The sequence below is a fragment of the Pistacia vera genome, unplaced genomic scaffold (genome assembly GCF_008641045.1).
Source record: "Pistacia vera cultivar Batoury unplaced genomic scaffold, PisVer_v2 Contig412, whole genome shotgun sequence".
NCBI classification, from domain to species: domain Eukaryota; kingdom Viridiplantae; phylum Streptophyta; class Magnoliopsida; order Sapindales; family Anacardiaceae; genus Pistacia; species Pistacia vera.
The window spans coordinates 1,079,842-1,097,714 of record NW_022196238.1 but is presented as its reverse complement, the minus strand read 5'-3'; the positions used below and the strand labels follow the sequence as shown (position 1 = coordinate 1,097,714).

General features: G+C 37.0%; 1 protein-coding gene across 1 annotated transcript; it reads right to left on the bottom strand.

The window, feature by feature from the left end:
* Positions 1–4,683: 4,683 nt before the first annotated feature.
* On the bottom strand, positions 4,684–8,237 carry LOC116142595 (LRR receptor-like serine/threonine-protein kinase GSO1). Its single transcript, XM_031428024.1, has 5 exons — positions 7,322–8,237; positions 6,879–6,950; positions 6,415–6,636; positions 4,946–6,264; positions 4,684–4,740 (listed from the first exon to the last, which is right to left on the bottom strand). Exons 1-5 carry the CDS (start codon positions 8,235–8,237, stop codon positions 4,684–4,686), a joined length of 2,586 nt encoding a protein of 861 aa, XP_031283884.1.
* Positions 8,238–17,873: the final 9,636 nt, after the last annotated feature.

Sequence of the window (17,873 nt, the reverse complement as noted above, 5' to 3'; positions counted from 1 at the left end):
AAAAAAAAAAAAAAAGGATAATAAAAGTAACAGATTTCTACAACTGAAATTACCTCCGGAAGCTTTTTACGAAATTCATAAATGCTGCAAAACATATTCTACTTATGCTATACAGGTTAGCTCAGTCAGACCAATGTTTTATCATCCAAGGTGTTCGCCTTTTGGCACCAATTTATATCCCTCCTATGGGGATATTGCCAAGGATCGCCTCGACTGGCTCAATCGGGGCAACCCGGGTGAATACGAACCTCCTAGTCCTCGTCGACGGCCTTGGAACCCTGGGTAGCATGGTCGCTACATGCCATGAAAGCATGTTAGCGAAAAGGTCACCTCAGGCAAAAGAAATGGGTCCTAAGTGTGAAGATACTTCTGGGCTAAGGATTCCAGAGATGCTTCTGGATTGAAAAAATCGTACTTTCTTAAGTTGGCAGTAGTCCCGAGTAGTCTCGCATCACGACTTTGCTCAAGTAGACGACTGAATGTCACAATTGTTAAAATCTGTTAGAGCTGTCAATCTGGTCGTCTTATTTCCTGCAAAGAGACAAAAAATTTGTTGAATACAAGAGCTGAAGAAAACGGAACAGTTCGCGAATCAAAGGAAAGGTAAACCTATTGGTCTCATAAGTCCTGACGTTACAGGGGTAACCAAATATGCCTCCCTCGATCGTGGATCGCTTTGAGAGGTAAAAAGAGTCTTTATCTTTGCTCTTCTTCAGATAATAAGCGCGTGTGAGCTCCAGCGTTGTCAGCTCACCAAGGCCATTTTCGCCGCATGCAATATACATAGCAATTGATATCATATACGCATTAGGCGTCAGTTGTAATGGCACAATCTCGAAGTGGTCAAGCATCGATTTAATGAATCGGTGAAAAGGTATCAACGCCCCATATTTAAAGATCGCGTCGTAGATCATGGCCATTCCCTCTGGGGGATTCCGAGCTGTGTATGTCCTATGCTGGTAGACATCCACGCTATGCCTGAATTGGTCCATCGCTTTCTGTATCTCATCCCAGGTGGCCACTGATAAGGCATTTTGCACGAGACTTGTCGGGGAGCCTAAGAGCTCATCCCCTCGGATTATCCATTGCTCCTACAGTCTGAAAAAGGGGTGACATGCAGAGATAACTCAGTCTCCATATAGTGTTCCGTACGATGACATGGAAGAGCAAAACAAACCCTAATTTATCTTCCTTAACCCCTAGAAAAACCCTAAAAACCCTTGGGAATGAACCCCCAAGGATCTACACCCTAACTTCTCACTTTTTTTTAAAAAAAAAAAAAAGGTTCTTTTCTTACCGCTGTCCAGAAATACGCATCATGAAAGATTACCAGGCAGGTCATACCCACCATTACCATAAAGTCAAGCTATTAACAAGAATAATAGAAGAAAACGAAGAAGAAGCCCTTCTTACCTTTTGACTGCTGGGAACGAACTTTCTGTCGTAACGAAAAGTGCGCATCAACTGGAAGAAGAGCAGACTGATTTTGCAAGAATTGTTTTTTCTCTCTGAAAATGTGAGTTTTGTGATAAAACTTGAGGCAAACCTGGGGTTTCATAGGGGGAAAAAAGATGATTGGTTTCCCTAAGCAAGCGACGCTTGGGTGGGATATGTTTCTCACCATTGATTACAACCACGTGTCGTTAATCCGCAAGAAGAGTAACCTTCACACTTCGTGGATGTCAATCGACGTTTCCTTCTATTGGAGCAACCAAGCGTCGGCACGGTTACCTCTTCACATTAAATGCGCTCTCATCCGCATTTAATGCGCTGAAAAGGAATGTCGTTTTAGCATGGCTTGCATTTAATGCGCATGGCTCGCACTTATTGCGCAATAGACACGTCTGTCAGAATAAAGATTATTTTATTGACCAAACTAGCTGTTAAGCGCAACGGATAACATCTAAAGAAGTCGTTCAAGTAAAACATTCTTCGCCATGTACCGATTTCAAGACGATGTGATTCCTTGCTTGCGGTTAAAATGTGCAAGTATTTTTAGGTCGCGAGACATGGACGAAACTCAAGGCATATTGGTATAGCACTGAGTAGAGTCTAACCCAAGTCGTTGGACTTGTAAGAAAAGGCCACCTCAAGTCGCTTGTGCTATTTTTAGAGACCTATGCTGCGACCTCCTTATAGCTTGATCAAGCGTCATTTGGGATAAGTCAAGTCACAACATAATCATGAAAGTTCTCAAGGTTCAATCCTTAAACCTTAAAAACTAGGGGGGGGGGGGGGGGGTCTTCTGTTATGCCTAAAAAATCAAGGCTGACATGAGCTCACACCAACAAGGGCCAATTAGAGTTCATGAAGGCTTTGAGTCATCTAGACGCTGCCACGTCGCATAAGGACGGAAGAGGTAAGGCCATCGTCAGTGAGGTAGGTGAATGTCAAGCTTGTGAGTGGCTAGGAATTGTCCACCTACCCAAACCATACGCAATTTAAGGATATCTCCCGTACAGTCAACCAATGGGAAGCGAGTTAGGAATTGTACCACACCTGCCTAACTACCGCATCATGATTACTACCTTGAATCCCCCAACTATAAATAGAGGGATCCTCTCTTGTTTACGAGATTGGCTCTTCTTTCGTCTTCAAAAGCATCTCACTCTCACTCTCTCTCTGTATTTAAACTCTCTCTTAATTGTAATTCAGCTCGCTATAAGTGACTTGACTGTAACCACCTATTAATAGAACCATAGTGGACGTAGAATTCTCTTTTGAGCATCCGAACCACTTTAAAAACCGCTTCTCATTTATTCTCTCATTACACATTTTCATATCACGTGTAATTTCTAAGTCCGCTTAGCACTTTGCACGTGTGAGTCGTTGGTGCCAAAATCAAGCATCAACAAGATGTAAGAAAAAAATGGTAGAGGATAAGAAGGAAAAAGATTGGGAAAAAGGAAAAAAATGAAAGAAAGAGGAGAGAATAGAGAAAATTAAAGAATGAGGGAAGAAAAACGCCGTTTTCACCTTGTTTGTTTAACAAAATTGGGACATCGTTTGTGTCTTGGTCCTTATTTAATTAGTTTTTAAAATTATGGGGGGTAACTTAATCAAATTTTTCATAGTTGCCGGAAAAGGAGTATTCCCCAAACTTTATGGGTAAATTGATTTTTTACTCGGTTCAAGCCCGCTCATGCAAAAATAATAAACTTAGGAGATGGATGATTCTCGGGTGAGGTGAGTGCACTTAGAAATTAGATAACTGTACTAAAAAAGCCCAGACAAAGGCCCAAGAAGTAGAGAGTAAGAAGAATGAAGGAATAAGTTTGTCCGTCTAAGCAGGCCCAATAAAAATACGATTATCTTTCTAGAATTCTTTGAAGTTCTCTCTTTCTTTGTTTTCTCTCCATCCAAACATTAGATTCACACATCTAAATTCTAGAAAAAACAATTAAAGTATTCTCATAAAACAATAGATTATTTCAAGTATTTTATCTATTTATTGCTTTATTTCCGGTTTGTGAACGTCCCCAAAAATAAAAGTTATTGATAGAACTAAAAAAATTTCGAGGTTACAGAAATTGTTTCAACTTTTCCTGCACTCTTATTCAAGCATGCAGTTCTTTAATATCATATCTACAGGAAAGATAAAACTGAATATTTTCCCACTTCTCCATTACACATACTAGAAATTGAAGCTATCTCAAAATCCATTATTCAATGTTTGACTAGACAACTACTAATTAGAATGATCTTAAACAAGAAATTAAATTCATAAATAACAAACACAACAATACCACATTATTTAATTAGGTGCCCCAACATCTTTATGAAACTGCAATTTGATCTTCTTGAGTTTTGCTAATACATCTTTCATATTGATCCTCTGTTCAGGTGACTCCATTGAACAATTCAAAGCCAAATCCATGATACTTAACATGCAATTCACTTTGGCATCAAAACGATTCTGGTCACTTAACAAATTAGCATCCACAACTTCAGTCACTGCATGAGGCAATGAAGACTTTACCAAATTCTTTAAACTCATTTCTCTAGCAAGCATCTCATCTGTAGGCTTCTTTCTTGTGAAAGTTTCCATCAATAAAACACCAAAGCTGTAGACATCACCTCTTGTGGAAGCAATCCCCATTGATCCGTACTCTACAAAATTTAAATTTAATTTCATCAAAAAAATAAATGATCGGTATATAATATTCTAATTAATAATAGACCATATGTTGTATGTGTGTGGTTGGATATTAAATGTCAACGGTTAAAATATAAAATTGAGATTTAGAGTTGAAACATCACCTGGTGCCATATACCCAATAGTGGCTAGTGTTGTGGTTTGTGTCTTAGAATCTCCATCATTCAAGAGTTTTGCAATACCAAAATCACTCACATGTGCAACCATATCTTCATCTAGTAGGATATTGTTGGGCTTCAAATCACAGTGGACGATAGGTGTTGAATAACCGTGATGGAGGTACTCAAGAGCGGATGCAACATCTATCATTATATTCAACCTTTGCAGCAAATCTAGAAAATAGTTGTGAAAATACAACCACTTCTCAAGGCTACCATTTGGCATAAATTCAAGTATCAAGGCCTTAAAATCAATATTACTACAACTGCTCAAGATTTTTATGAGATTCCGATGACGAATGTTGCGCAACACTTCACATTCAGTGTCAAAGCTTCTAAATACACGCTCTACTTGTAAATTAAAAACCTTTATCGCAACATTACTCCCATCTGAAAGTATCCCTTTAAATACTGAGCCAAAACTACCTATACCAAGCAAGTTGCACTCGCTAAAATCATCAGTTGCTTGTTGAATTTCTAGATATGATATTCTTCTCCATTCTGCTAAAGGTAATAAATCAACTTCATCAATTGGAGAATTTTTTCTTCTGTACGGACACCTTATGAAGACAATGATGACAATCACTATCAATAAAATTGATAAGATCGGAGGCAAAATATATTTCAATACAAGTGTAGTGGTTGTCTTTGATCGTTTGATGGTGCCACCCTTGCACAGAGGTACGCCTAGATTTGGTGATCCACATAATGCATGATTTAACAAAAATGATTGAGCTGAAATGTTTCTGAAAGGTCCTTTGGTGGGAATTTCTCCTTCTAACCTATTAAGAGACACATTGAAGTTTTTGAGAAATGAAAGCAACTCTAATGACTTAGGAATTTCACCCGACAGACTATTGTTTGACAGATCTAGTGATACCAAGCTTATCAAAGTGCCAAATGTGGTAGGGATATGCCCTTCAAATTTATTGTCAGCCAAAGATAGAGTTTCTAGAGTTTCAATGTGCCCGAGAGTGACAGGAATACTACCTGATAATTGATTCTTTGATAAATCTAGAACTCTGACATGTAAATTTTGTAGGTTTGAAGAGAGGGAACCACTTAGAGAATTTGATGACAGATTTACTTCCAAGATGTCCTTAAGACTCCATAAGGACGACGGTATATCAAAAGTCAATTTGTTGGAGTCTAAGTAAAGATATCTTAGAGAGACCAATCTCACCAAGCACAGTTGTATGCGTCCAGAGAGATTATTGGAACTTAAGTATAATTCGTAGAAATTCTCTAAGTTACAAAGCTCATATGGAATGGATCCCTGCAAATTGTTATTTCTTAGGCTTAGACCTTGAAGGTTGGGTAATCTTCCCACAGTTGTTGGAATAGATCCATTCAAGTCATTCCTCGAAATGTCTAAAACCAACAAGCTATGTAAGTTACCAATTTCTGCAGGAAGGCTGCCCTTGATCTTGCAATTGCTTGCTCTAAAATATTGAAGATTTGCAGATATATTCCCAATTGAAAGGGGAAGGACACCATACAATGGATTAGAATCTAAGTAAAGATTTTCTAATTCTCTGCAATTTGTCAAAGAAGAGAGAAAGCTCCATTCTGCATTAGGAGATTCTGTGGTCAAGTTATTTTCCGCAAGGCCAAGATATTCAAGGAGTCTCAAGTTGCCAAATGTATTTGGAAAAAGGCCAGAAAATGAGTTTCCGCTCAGATCTAGGAAAGTGAGTTTGGAAGCATTGGAGATGGAGTTGGGGATTGTTCCAGTAAGTTTATTTCCTCCTGTGGTAAGACGCACGAGATTCGGAAGCCATTGGCCAAAGCTTGATGGTAGACAGCCCGAAAGGTTATTCTGTTCTAGTTCAATTTCTGCTATGGTTGAAATATTGAAGATTGATGCTGGAATTATACCAGTTAAGCCATTGGAACCTAGGAGCAAGTATTGTAGACTCTGCAAATTCCCAATCTCGTCTGGAATTTCACCTGCCAAAATGCAAACATTGATGCATAAAGCCTTCAGCTTTTGGGATACCTTAAAGGAGTTCACGAGATTCAGTTACAAAATAAAAATAAATATTTGGTTAAGAAACATGATTAATACCTAAAATACATAAATAGAAGCCAAGATAGTACCTGTCAGGCGATTTTCGTTCAAATCAAAAATTTCTAGAGCAGTACAGTTGTTGATAGTCTTTGGAATAGTGCCGCTGATCACATTACGAGAAAGATAAAGGTACTGGAGTGCTGGAAGATGATTACAGATATCCGCTGGGAGACTACCGAATAGGCCACTGTTGGCAAGATAAATTAACTCCAAGGAAGAAATATTGAAGATGCTTGACGGGAGGAGACCAGCTGTAAATTCACACACTTAGATATTCATAGTCTATAGTAAGTTTTCTGCATATATACAGTTTTTTTTACCACAATATTCCAAGCTAAGGTTATTTTTTAAATATATATCTGTTAAAATAATTATATTATTTTTTCCAAAACTTATAACAAATTTGACATTTCAGATGATGTGTCATTTTATATAATATTAACTATAAATAAAGTAATGACTGAAATATTAAATTCTGAGAGAAGAATATTACCAGTTAAACTATTGGAACCCAGAGCTAGAAACTGTAGACTTTGCAAGTTATCAATCTCCTGTGGAATTTCACCTGCCAGAGGCAGAGGACAAACGTTGGTGCTTAAAACTTAGAGCTTTTGGTCAACTTTTACAGTACAAGAAATTAAATATGAAAAGCGACATTGTATAACTTAATTTCTATCACAACCCTTTCTTAAGGTACCAAACTGATTGGATTTCACAGACCTATTGCTTTTATAAGATTATTAATATATGTATTGAAGAAAGTATAATATAAAAAGCTTGCATGTTTTATATTTTCAAGTTGTAAATTTTTTTTTTTTAAAGTATAACATACCAGTTGAAGAAAATATTATAGTACAAAATATTATATATATGTTAATGGACATTCATACACACACCAGCTATATGCTTCAAAAATACCAAAGTGGAATCATGTACCTGCTAGGTTGTTGTCACTAAGAAATAAATGGATAAGCTTACTCAAATTTCCAATAGCATTTGGTATGTGTCCTGTGAATTTATTATACGACAATGACAATGTATGAAGCTTGCTGCAATCACATAAACTCGCCGGAAGCTGACCAGAAAGTCCATTGATGGATAAAGAAAGAAATTCAAGGTTTGGAAGACGATTGCAAATATCATTGGGTAGACTGCCAAACAAGCTATTGTTGGTTAAACTAAGACTATGTAATGAGGAAATGTTGCCCATGCTACTCCAAGGCATGGTGCCTGAAAGGTGGTTTCTTGCCATGTCGAAAATTTTCAAATTGGTGAGCTTCCCAATCTCTGACGATATGCTTCCTTCAATATTATTGCCTCGTAGACTCAAGACCTCTAGTGTTGTTAAATTGAAGAGAGAATGCGAGATGGTACTGGTGAAACTGTTATTATAAAGATACAAAAAGTGGATTTTAGATAAGCTATCGATCCATGTTGGAACAACTCCACTTATTTTGTTGTTGCCGATAGAAAAGCCTCTCAATCGGCGTAATTGTCCCAGTTCATTGGGCAGATGGCCATGGAAATTATTGTCACCAAGGTCAAGATTCACTAGGAATGAGAGATTACCTAGGTGCGGAGGAATGGTGCCTCCAAGCTCCATTGATGAAAGATTCAAGGTTTTGACTCTTCCATGGCGAGCATCACAAGAAATTCCAACCCATCGGCAGACTGGATTAGAAATGGACCAATTATCCGCCAACAGACGGTAAGGATCGGAAGTGATATGTGTTTTGAATTGAAGAAGAGCAGATTGATCTGTGGTTAAGTTTTTGGCAGGCATAGCTAAGCTAGACATGAAATGGTGAACAAACAACACTGCAACATAATAGATGCACTTGATGTTCTCCATTGATAAGCGAAATGGTAGGTTGTATTAAGTGAGTGAGGTATGTTGATGGATTGATGAGAATTTATAGTGATGATAAGAAGTTGCATAATGAATTAATTGTTGCAAGGAAGACTGGAAGACCATAATCAGATTCTAATGCATGGTTCGTTTGACTACAAGTCTGCAACTACTCCCATCTTTGAATTGACAAGGACTGCTGTAATATATGACTATTAAACTCATATATAAAGTAAAGGTGACAGGTTGTTACTTTTCTTAATTATAAAAATTAAAAAACTANTTATAATAGCCGCCCACCCTTTCTGTTCTCTGCATCAGGAGATAACAGTTAGAGCTCGATCCCACTACCTGTTCACACTACTAATTATGTAATAAAACATTAAAAGTTAACAAAAATACCCCTAACCCACCCTCAAACACCCCCAGTCGGCCACCACCACTGGAGGTGGCCGGAATCGTCTTATGGGCTCATGACCGGCTGGATCTTGCCGGTCATGCGCCGATATGGCCTTTTCCGGCAAAGGCCAGATCTATGGCCAGATCTGGCCGTCAACCGCCAGATCTGGCCGTCAACCGCCAGATCTGGCCGTCAACCGCCAGATCTGGCCGTAGATGCTCTCAACGACGGCCAAACAAACGGTCGTCGTTGACCACCGATTGTTACGGCCAGATCTTTGGCCTTAGATCTGGCCTTTTCTGGCCAGATCCACGGTGGATCTGGCCAGAAAAGGCCAGATCGGTGCACTACCGGCCAGATTCAGCCGGTAGTGCGCCATCCTACCAGATTCCGGCCATTTTCCGGTGGTGGTGGCCGGAATCTGGTAAATGTGGATTATTGAGGTGTTTTTGTAATTTTAAAAAAAATATTTAGGGGTATTTAATTAAATTATCAAATTTAAGGGGTTTAAAAAAGTTGAATAATATTGGGAGTAGTATTCCCAAAAATCTAGAGTTTTTGGGTATTTTACTGTTTAACTTTTTTGGAAATACTAAAAGTAGTATTCCCAAAACTGAAACAAACACAGCCTAAAGGGTTGATTGTGATTTTAGAATATGTTGGGTTATATTGTGATTTATTTAATTATAATTTTATAGGGTATCTGCAGTAATACTATTGAAAATCTTTTCAAAAGCATGGCCGGGCTAGTCCACTCATGGTTCTGCCCATGCTGAACTGACAAGGACTGCAGTAACATTTTCTAATTTTACTGGACCGAAGGCGCTGCAAACGCTACTTCATGTCTTGCATATCGAAACGACACCAGTTTACTTATTATCACCAGCGGACTTAAAATGACGTCCATATTCCATTAATGACTTCAGTACATTTAACGGATTTGATGGCTTCTTTTGTTAATGTAACCGTTCATTATTTTAAACAATAATTGAAAATATAAGGTTTTTTTTATGAATTTTATATTTCTATTTTCTATTTTTTTTAAATATTAAAAATGATTGAAAAATAAAAACATGTTGAACATGTTTGTTTGAAAACATATTTGAAAATTTAAGAAATAAAATCACATCACTCATATAACCGATAAAACTCTATCAAAATATTACTTATTTTGTTTTTCTCAAAAAGCTTGTCTCAAATATATCAATTATTAGTTCTCACCGTAAGTGTTTTGTTAAAAATCTAGATTCAAAATGAAATTTTATATCGTAGTAATGAGAAAAAAAGTATTAAAAAAATTAAGAATAAATTATTATTTTATACTAAAATGAGAGCCCCACTAGCTGCCTTCTACTCTCCCTACATATGTTCTTTAATCTCTGTTTCCACCTTTATGGCTAGATTTATTTATTATTTTTAAATTATGTCTTTATGGTCAGACCTACTTATTATTGTTAAATTCCGTCTTTATGGGTGGATCTATAATCCGCATCTATAATCAGATCTATTTATTATTGTTGAATACAGCCTTTATAGCTAGATCTGCTTTTATTATATTATCAATAACCAACATTAGTAATTGTACTTCCATCTTATATTAGATATATGAACTTGTAGCAAATAAACAGGGGCGTAGCCAAAAACTTATTCTGCGGGGGTCAAAACGTTAATTAAACTTAATAGCACAATTGTAAATAAACTTATAATAAATAATATATTGGGTATAAGTTATACAAAAATATGAGTATTTATTTATAATTAATATATTTATGATTGTGTTCGATGATATGAAATAAATTTATAATACTTTAACAAGTGTAAAAACAAAACCAAGAAAATTTACTAATTAACAAATTATTAAGCCAATACAAATAACAACACCTCTAAATTAAACTACAATAAAATTTCTACTAATAAAATATTCAAAGATTTATCTAGATTTTATAGTAAAATATTATAACTTTTGTTGTAATTTCACTTTTATATTTCGACCCCTTAAAATAATGCATCAAAATACATATTTTTTATATTTATTTTCTTTTCCTAACTTCAATATTTTGATATGATCCATCTATGGATAGTCTAGATGGTTAGAACGAATTAAGGATAGTGTGGATAGGCGTACGACCTCAAGTTTGATTCTCCATCTGAGCATCCAAAATTTAAGTGGGGGGTCATGGCGGTGGGTTGTAATTAAGCTAGCCCTTATATATATATAGAAGTACTGAAACACAAAACAACTGACAGTAATTTAATTTGACAAACAAATTTTAGAAATGATATTTATTTTATAAAATATATGAAAAGATATAAACTTTCTTCATTTTGTTCTTTATATATATATAATTCATATATAATTTATCAAATGTATTTGCGGGATTTTTTTTTTGTAAAAAGGAAGAATTTAATTTGATATATTTGATGAATTTGAAAGTTAATTTCATATATATATTTGATCATTTTGCAAAGTCAAGGAGGGTCAGTTGACCCTCCTTGACCCCCCATCCCTCCGCCCCTGCAAATAATTATCGTTTTAAAACTTGAAGTTATAAATACTAATTACTAACATAAAGTTTGTAAAACAAAGACAAAAAAATGGACCTAAAGTTCCATATCATGAAGATGAAGTTCTGTAAACATCCTTATTAGTGTAAATTTTTTTTTTTAAAGATGGACTTTGAAATTAAGACATTGATATCCAGTAATGGTTGAGACATTTATATAGTAGATAGTGCAACAACGCACACCATTTTCGGGATAGAAAATTTTATTCAAGTTTGACATTTACTGAGGCTAAAATAAATATCATAGCAAACATAATTGAGAGCTCTAGAAGAGCAACACTCTTGTTACCAAACAGAAATAAATTAAGTATCCATGATGTTTTATATTCTAGCAAATCTAGAAGAAATTTGCTTAATTTCAAAGCTATACGACTTAATGAAAACCTCATTGAAACTTTAAGTGAAAAGAACGGAGACTTTCTATGCATCACTGCTAAGAATTCATGCTAGAAGCATGTAGTGGAGAAACTCCCTACTTTCTCATCAGGGTTATATTACACATTCCTGAAGAATGTTGAAGTCTATGCAGTTATGAACCAGAAGTTCACTGATCTTAAACTTTTTAAGATTTGGCACGACCGTCTTGGTCACCCAGGATCCACTATGATGTGTAGAATCATAAAAAACTCACATGGGCACCCATTAAAGAACCTAAAGATTCTGTCACCTATAAGAGTGCTTGTATTGCTTGTTCACAAGGCAAATTGGCACTTAAGCCGTCCATCACTAAAGTTGGTCTAGAACTCCCATCATTTTTGTAAAGAATCCATTGGGATATATGTGGACCTATTCATCCACCAAGTGGACTTTTCCACTACTTTATGGTACTGATTGACATATCAGCACGATGGCCATATGCTTGTCTACTATCTACCCGTAATATTGTCTTTGCTAGATTGTTGGCGCAAATTATCAGATTAGGGGCACACTTTCCAAATTGCCTAGTTAAAGTAATCTGTTTAAACAATGCTAGTAAGTTTACCTCAAAGATATTTGATGACTACTATACAGCAATGGGAATTGAAGTTGAAACTTGTTAATCTTTTTCAAAGTATTTCTCTCTTTCTCACTTCTTTTCTTGAACTCATACAATACAACAACACTCAGTCCTGTCTGTTCTTTTCCACAAACCTATTTATACTTTTATTAATTCAGCCCAATTACAAACACACACAGAAAACCAAATTGTATTGACTCAATTAATATAAAACTCTTGGTTGATAAAAAGGGAAGATAATGCTAACTCAATATTGACTTGACCCGTGGATGACCCCTCCACTTTATTTACTTCCAAGTTAAAGAATATTAGAATAGGATAAAGACATCTTTAATGCAAAATTTCTTAATTTAATTGAATTAATTGTTTATTTTGCAGCTTTTGTAAAGCTATAAATATAATGTGAAAAGTTATTTAAAAAAAAAAAAAAAAAACTTGATTTGTTTACGTGTCAAAGAATAAAATAGAAGCTTTTTTGACGTTCAATTTTTTATATATATTAAAATAAAAAAATGCAACAATTAGTATAAAACAAATAAAGTCTCTAACAATAGCTGATGTGTTTAAACCAGCGGAAGGATGTAGATTGTTATGCCAAATTTTTGAAGCCTGAAGTACGTAAGAACTCCAAGTAGAGGTGAACATAAGAGATACTAAATGTAATTATTATTTATTTATTTTTTGGCAACTATTAAACTAATAAACTTTCATGAATTTGTCCAAGAGTCTATCATTCACATTACCAATAAAGAAAAATATATATTTTTTATTAAATGGTGCAAATTAGTACCCACCCCTTTTATAAAGTGAGAACAAGATCTTATTTGGTTTCAGATGAATTTGGGGGTGGGACTCATGACGATAGTGGCTGTGTTGGGTGAGGGATGGAGACAGGCATTATCAGACACTGAGCAAATTGTTCTTGCGTTCTCAATCTTTTCTTGTTTTCTTGTCTTGTTCAAATCTCTTCAAAAGTCATTCACATTCTCATACCCCATTGTTTGAACTTGACTTCGCAATCCATTTCTCATTAACACTAGTATGTACTATGTAGGTCTTGGGTTGTCCATTCAGATTAATGCTAGACGTCACCGAACTTAATTACGGACTAACTTTGGCAAGTGCCGTGCATTAAGAGAAAATTAACTTGACTAACTATTCATTTCTCATAAATTTCTACTGCACCTACCACTTTCATGACCCTTAAAAACGTCTTTACAGTAATCGTACATATAAGCAGCTTTCAAAAGTATTATAATAGCCGCCCACCCTTTCTGTTCTCTGCATCAGGAGATAACAGTTAGAGCTCGATCCCACTACCTGTTCACCTACTATCAATTATCGTAATATACAGCAGTAAATTTACAAAATACCCCTAACCCACCCTCAAACACCCCCAGTCGGCCACCACCATGGAGGTGGCCGAAATCGTCTTATGGGCTCATGACCGCTGGATCTTGCCGTCATGCGCCGATATGGCCTTTTCCGCAAAGGCCAGATATTGCCAGCTCGGCCTTCAACCGCCAGATCTGGCCGTCAACCCCAGATCTGGCGTCAAGCCAATTGCCGTAGATGCTCTCAACGACGCCAAACAAACGGTCGTCGTTGACCCCCGATTGTTACGGCCAGATCTTTGGCCTTAGTTCTGGCCTTTTCTGGCCAGATCCACGGTGGATCTGGCCAGAAAAGGCCAGATCGGTGCACACCCCAGATTCAGCCGGTAGTCGCCATCCTACCAGATTCCCGCATTTTCCGGTGGTGGTGGCCGGAATCTGGTAATGTGGATTATTGAGGTGTTTTTGTAATTTAAAAAAATATTTGGGGTATTTAATTATTATCAAATTTAGGGGTTTAAAAAAGTTGAATATATTTTGGGGATTATTCCCAAAATCTAGAGTTTTTGGGTATTTACTGTTTAACTTTTTTGGAAATACTAAAAGTATTTCCCAAAACTGAAACAACACAGCCTAAGGTTGATTGTGATTTTAGAATATGTTGGGTTATATTGATTGTATTTTTATTATAATTTTATAGGGTATCTGCAGTAATACTATTGAAAATCTTTTCAAAAGCCTGGCCGGCTAGTCCACTCATAGTTCTGCCCATGCTAACTGACGGGACTGCAGTAACATTTTCTAATTTTACTGGACCGAAGGCGCTGCAAACGCTACTTCATGTCTTGCATATCGAACCGACACCGTTTACTTATTCACCACGGACTTAAAATGACGTCCATATTCCATTAATGCCTTCAGTACATTTAACGGATTTGGGGCTTCTTTGTTAGTAACCGTTCATTATTTTAAACATATTTGAAAATATAAGGTTTTTAATGAATTTTGTTCTTGTTTTCTATTTTTTTAGAATTTTAAAATGATTGAAAAAATAGAAAATAAAAACAAGTTGGACATGTTTGTTTGAAAACATATTTGAAAATTTAAGAAATAAAATCGCATTCAGTATATTCTGAAAAAAAAAAAACGAAATTTATCGCTCATATAGCGAATAAAACTCTGTCAAATATTACTTTTTTTGTTTTTCTTAAAAAGCTTGTCCCAAATATATCAGTTTTTAGTTCTCACTGTAATTGTTTTGTTAAAAATCTAGATTCAAATGAAATTTTATATCGTAATAATGAGAAAAAAGTAATAAAATTGATTTTTTTATACTAAATGAGACCCCACAGGCTGCCTTCTACTCTCCCTTTGCATTTTTGTGAGACTCAAAATTAAAAGATTCATAAACGAAGAGTTTTTTAGCATATTTTAAAATCGCACTGGTGCTCGTCACACAGTCGTGTCGTTAAAACCAAGTTGGTCTAAATTATTTATATAAAATTACAAGGAGTTTCTTTGTTATAAAATAAGTCAACTCGTCAATCTTTTTCAAGGTTTTTCTCTCTTTCTCACTTCTTTTCTCCAATTCATACAATACACAAGACTCGAGTCCTGTCTCTTATTTTTCACAAAACATTTAATGCTTTTATATTAGCCCATTACAACACACACCAAACCGAATGTACTGACTCAATTAATATAAAACTCTTTGGTGTTGATAAAAAAGAAGATTGTTATGAAATGGTGGCCATCGCCGCTTCATGAGCATGAAAGGGAAGATTTCTTCGGGTATATTCTACAGTAACATTACTTTTTTCAGACAGTCAATGGGAAAAACAGACTTAACATCCCCGTTCGCGTTACTTTCTTAATATTTGGCCGCCTCTTAAATTACACTGTACCACTACAATAACACGTACCGCCCCTCTTTGTGTCTCTCTGGGTGCTGGGTTTCCGATCTGTCCTCTCGCGCTACTCCGAGCTGTAGTGGAGCTTGTCCACTTATTGTGTCAGCGCGGTGCGGGATCTACCTTAGAAATAGGATGAGTGATAGACGGAGAAGGAAAAAAAGCGGAGGGGAGGGAGAGAAAGGGCCTATAACAAGATCAAGGGAGAATGATAAGGATCTAAAAAAGAGAAAAAATGTACAATCCTGGCACTGGGGATGTGGTCAGGGGACGCTACTTACAAATCACAAACAAGGGAGGAGCTGGGGATTGGTATGTTATATTGCGGGATTGAATATAGCCCCAGATGGCGGCCTATTGTTGTCTTGGTCGGTAATGGGCGGGTGTCACATCGACATCGCTTTTGATCCAAGGCGCGTGGTGTAAGTGCCATGGTCCAAGGCCCGCATTGTCCGAAAGTTGTCGCTCTATGAAGCTCATTCATTGCTCGAGGCCAGGTCGATAGGACTAAGGAAGGGAAGAAGAGGAGGGAAGTGGAAGGGGTGAAAGGATAGTTGGGGGGGGGGCAGGGAAATAAGAAAGGAATCGATCGTGGGGGGGGTTTCGTCGGGGGGGCCGGCCCCAAGGTGTGTACAGGACGTGGGGATGCGTGCGCGCCGTGCTGGACGTGCGGGGGGGACGTGGGTGCGTCGCGAGTCGCAAACAGAGGGCAGAGGGGAGAGGGGAAGCGACAGGGAAGGGACCGGGCCTGGGAACTAGACGGCGTAACTAGCAGGGGGATGCGGGACGGGCGCGGGTGTGAGGGGAGCGGGGAGCAACGGAAAGCGGAAGAAGGGGGAGGGGAACCGCAGGAAAGGAAGGCACGGCAAGCCTCGGGGGGCGGGCGGAAGCGCTGGGCCACGGGAGGGAGAGGGAGGGAGGAGGGGGAAAGGAAAGGGAGGGGGAGACCGACGGGGGGGGGGGGAATGGCACCGGGAGCGGCAAGCTAGTCGCAGCGAGGGGCGAGCAGGGAGCGGGGGGGGCAGACACAGGGAGACGAGAGCGACGGGGATGATGTAGCAGAACCAGGGGAGGAAGGGACTGCCCGCGTAGAGAGGAAAGGAACGGGGGAGCAAGAAACAACGCGGAGCCAGAAACGAGGCTACAGGGCGACGGGAAGGAAACTTATTCACACAACGGTTACATAAACTTAATACGAATATAATAGTGGGTATAAAGTTTATGCAAAAATAGAGTAGTTATTTATAAGGCTCCTTTATATTAAATATGTATGATTGGTGTTGATGATATGGAAATTTATAATACTTAACAGTGTAAAAACAAAACCAAGAAAATTTCCTAATTACAAATTAATTAATGCAAGTACCAATCAACACCTCCACATTAAACTACAATAAAATTTCTACTAATAAAATATTCAAAGATTTATCTAGATTTTATAGTAAAATATTATAACTTTTGTTGTAATTTCACTTTTATGTTTCAACCCCTTAAAATAATGCATCAAAGTATATGTTTTTAATATTTATTTTCTTTTCCCAACTTCAATATTTTGATATGATCCATCTGTGGGTAGTCTAGATGATTAAAACGAATTGACGATAGTGTGGATACGCATACGGCCTCAGGTATGCTTCTCCATCTGAGCATCCAAAATTTAAGTGGAGGGTCATGGCGGTGTGTTGTAATTAAGCTAGCCCTTATATATATATATATAATTGAAGTTCTGTAAACATCCTTACTAGTGTAGATTTTTTATTGTAAGGATGGACTTCGAAATCAAGACATTGATATCCAATAATGGTTGAGACATTTATATGGTAGATAGTGCAACAACGCACATCATTCTTCGGGATAGAAAATTTTATTCAAGTTTGACCTTTACTAAGGCTAAAATAAATATCATAGCAAACATAATTGAGGGCTCTGGAAGAGTAACACTCTTGTTACCAAACATAAATGAATTAAGTATCCACGATGCTTTATATTCTAGCAAATCCAGAAGAAATTTGCTTAGTTTTAAAGATATACGACTTAATGAAAACCTTATTGAAACTTTAAGTGAAAAGGATAGAGACTTTCTATGCATCACTGCTAAGAATTCATGCTAGAAGCATGTAATGGAGAAACTCCCTACTTTCTCATCAGGGTTATATTACACATTCCTGAAGAATGTTGAAGTCTATGCAATTATAAACTAGAAGTTCACTGATCCTTAACTTTTTAAGATTTGACATGACCGTCTTGGTCACCTAAGATCCACTATGATGTGTAGAATCATAGAAAACTCACATGGACACCCATTAAAGAACCTAAGATTCTGTCACCTATAAGAGTGCTTGTATTGTTTGCTCACAAGGCAAATTGGCACTTAAGCCGTCCATCACTAAAATTGTCTAGAACCCCATCATTTTTGTAAAGAATCTATGTGGAC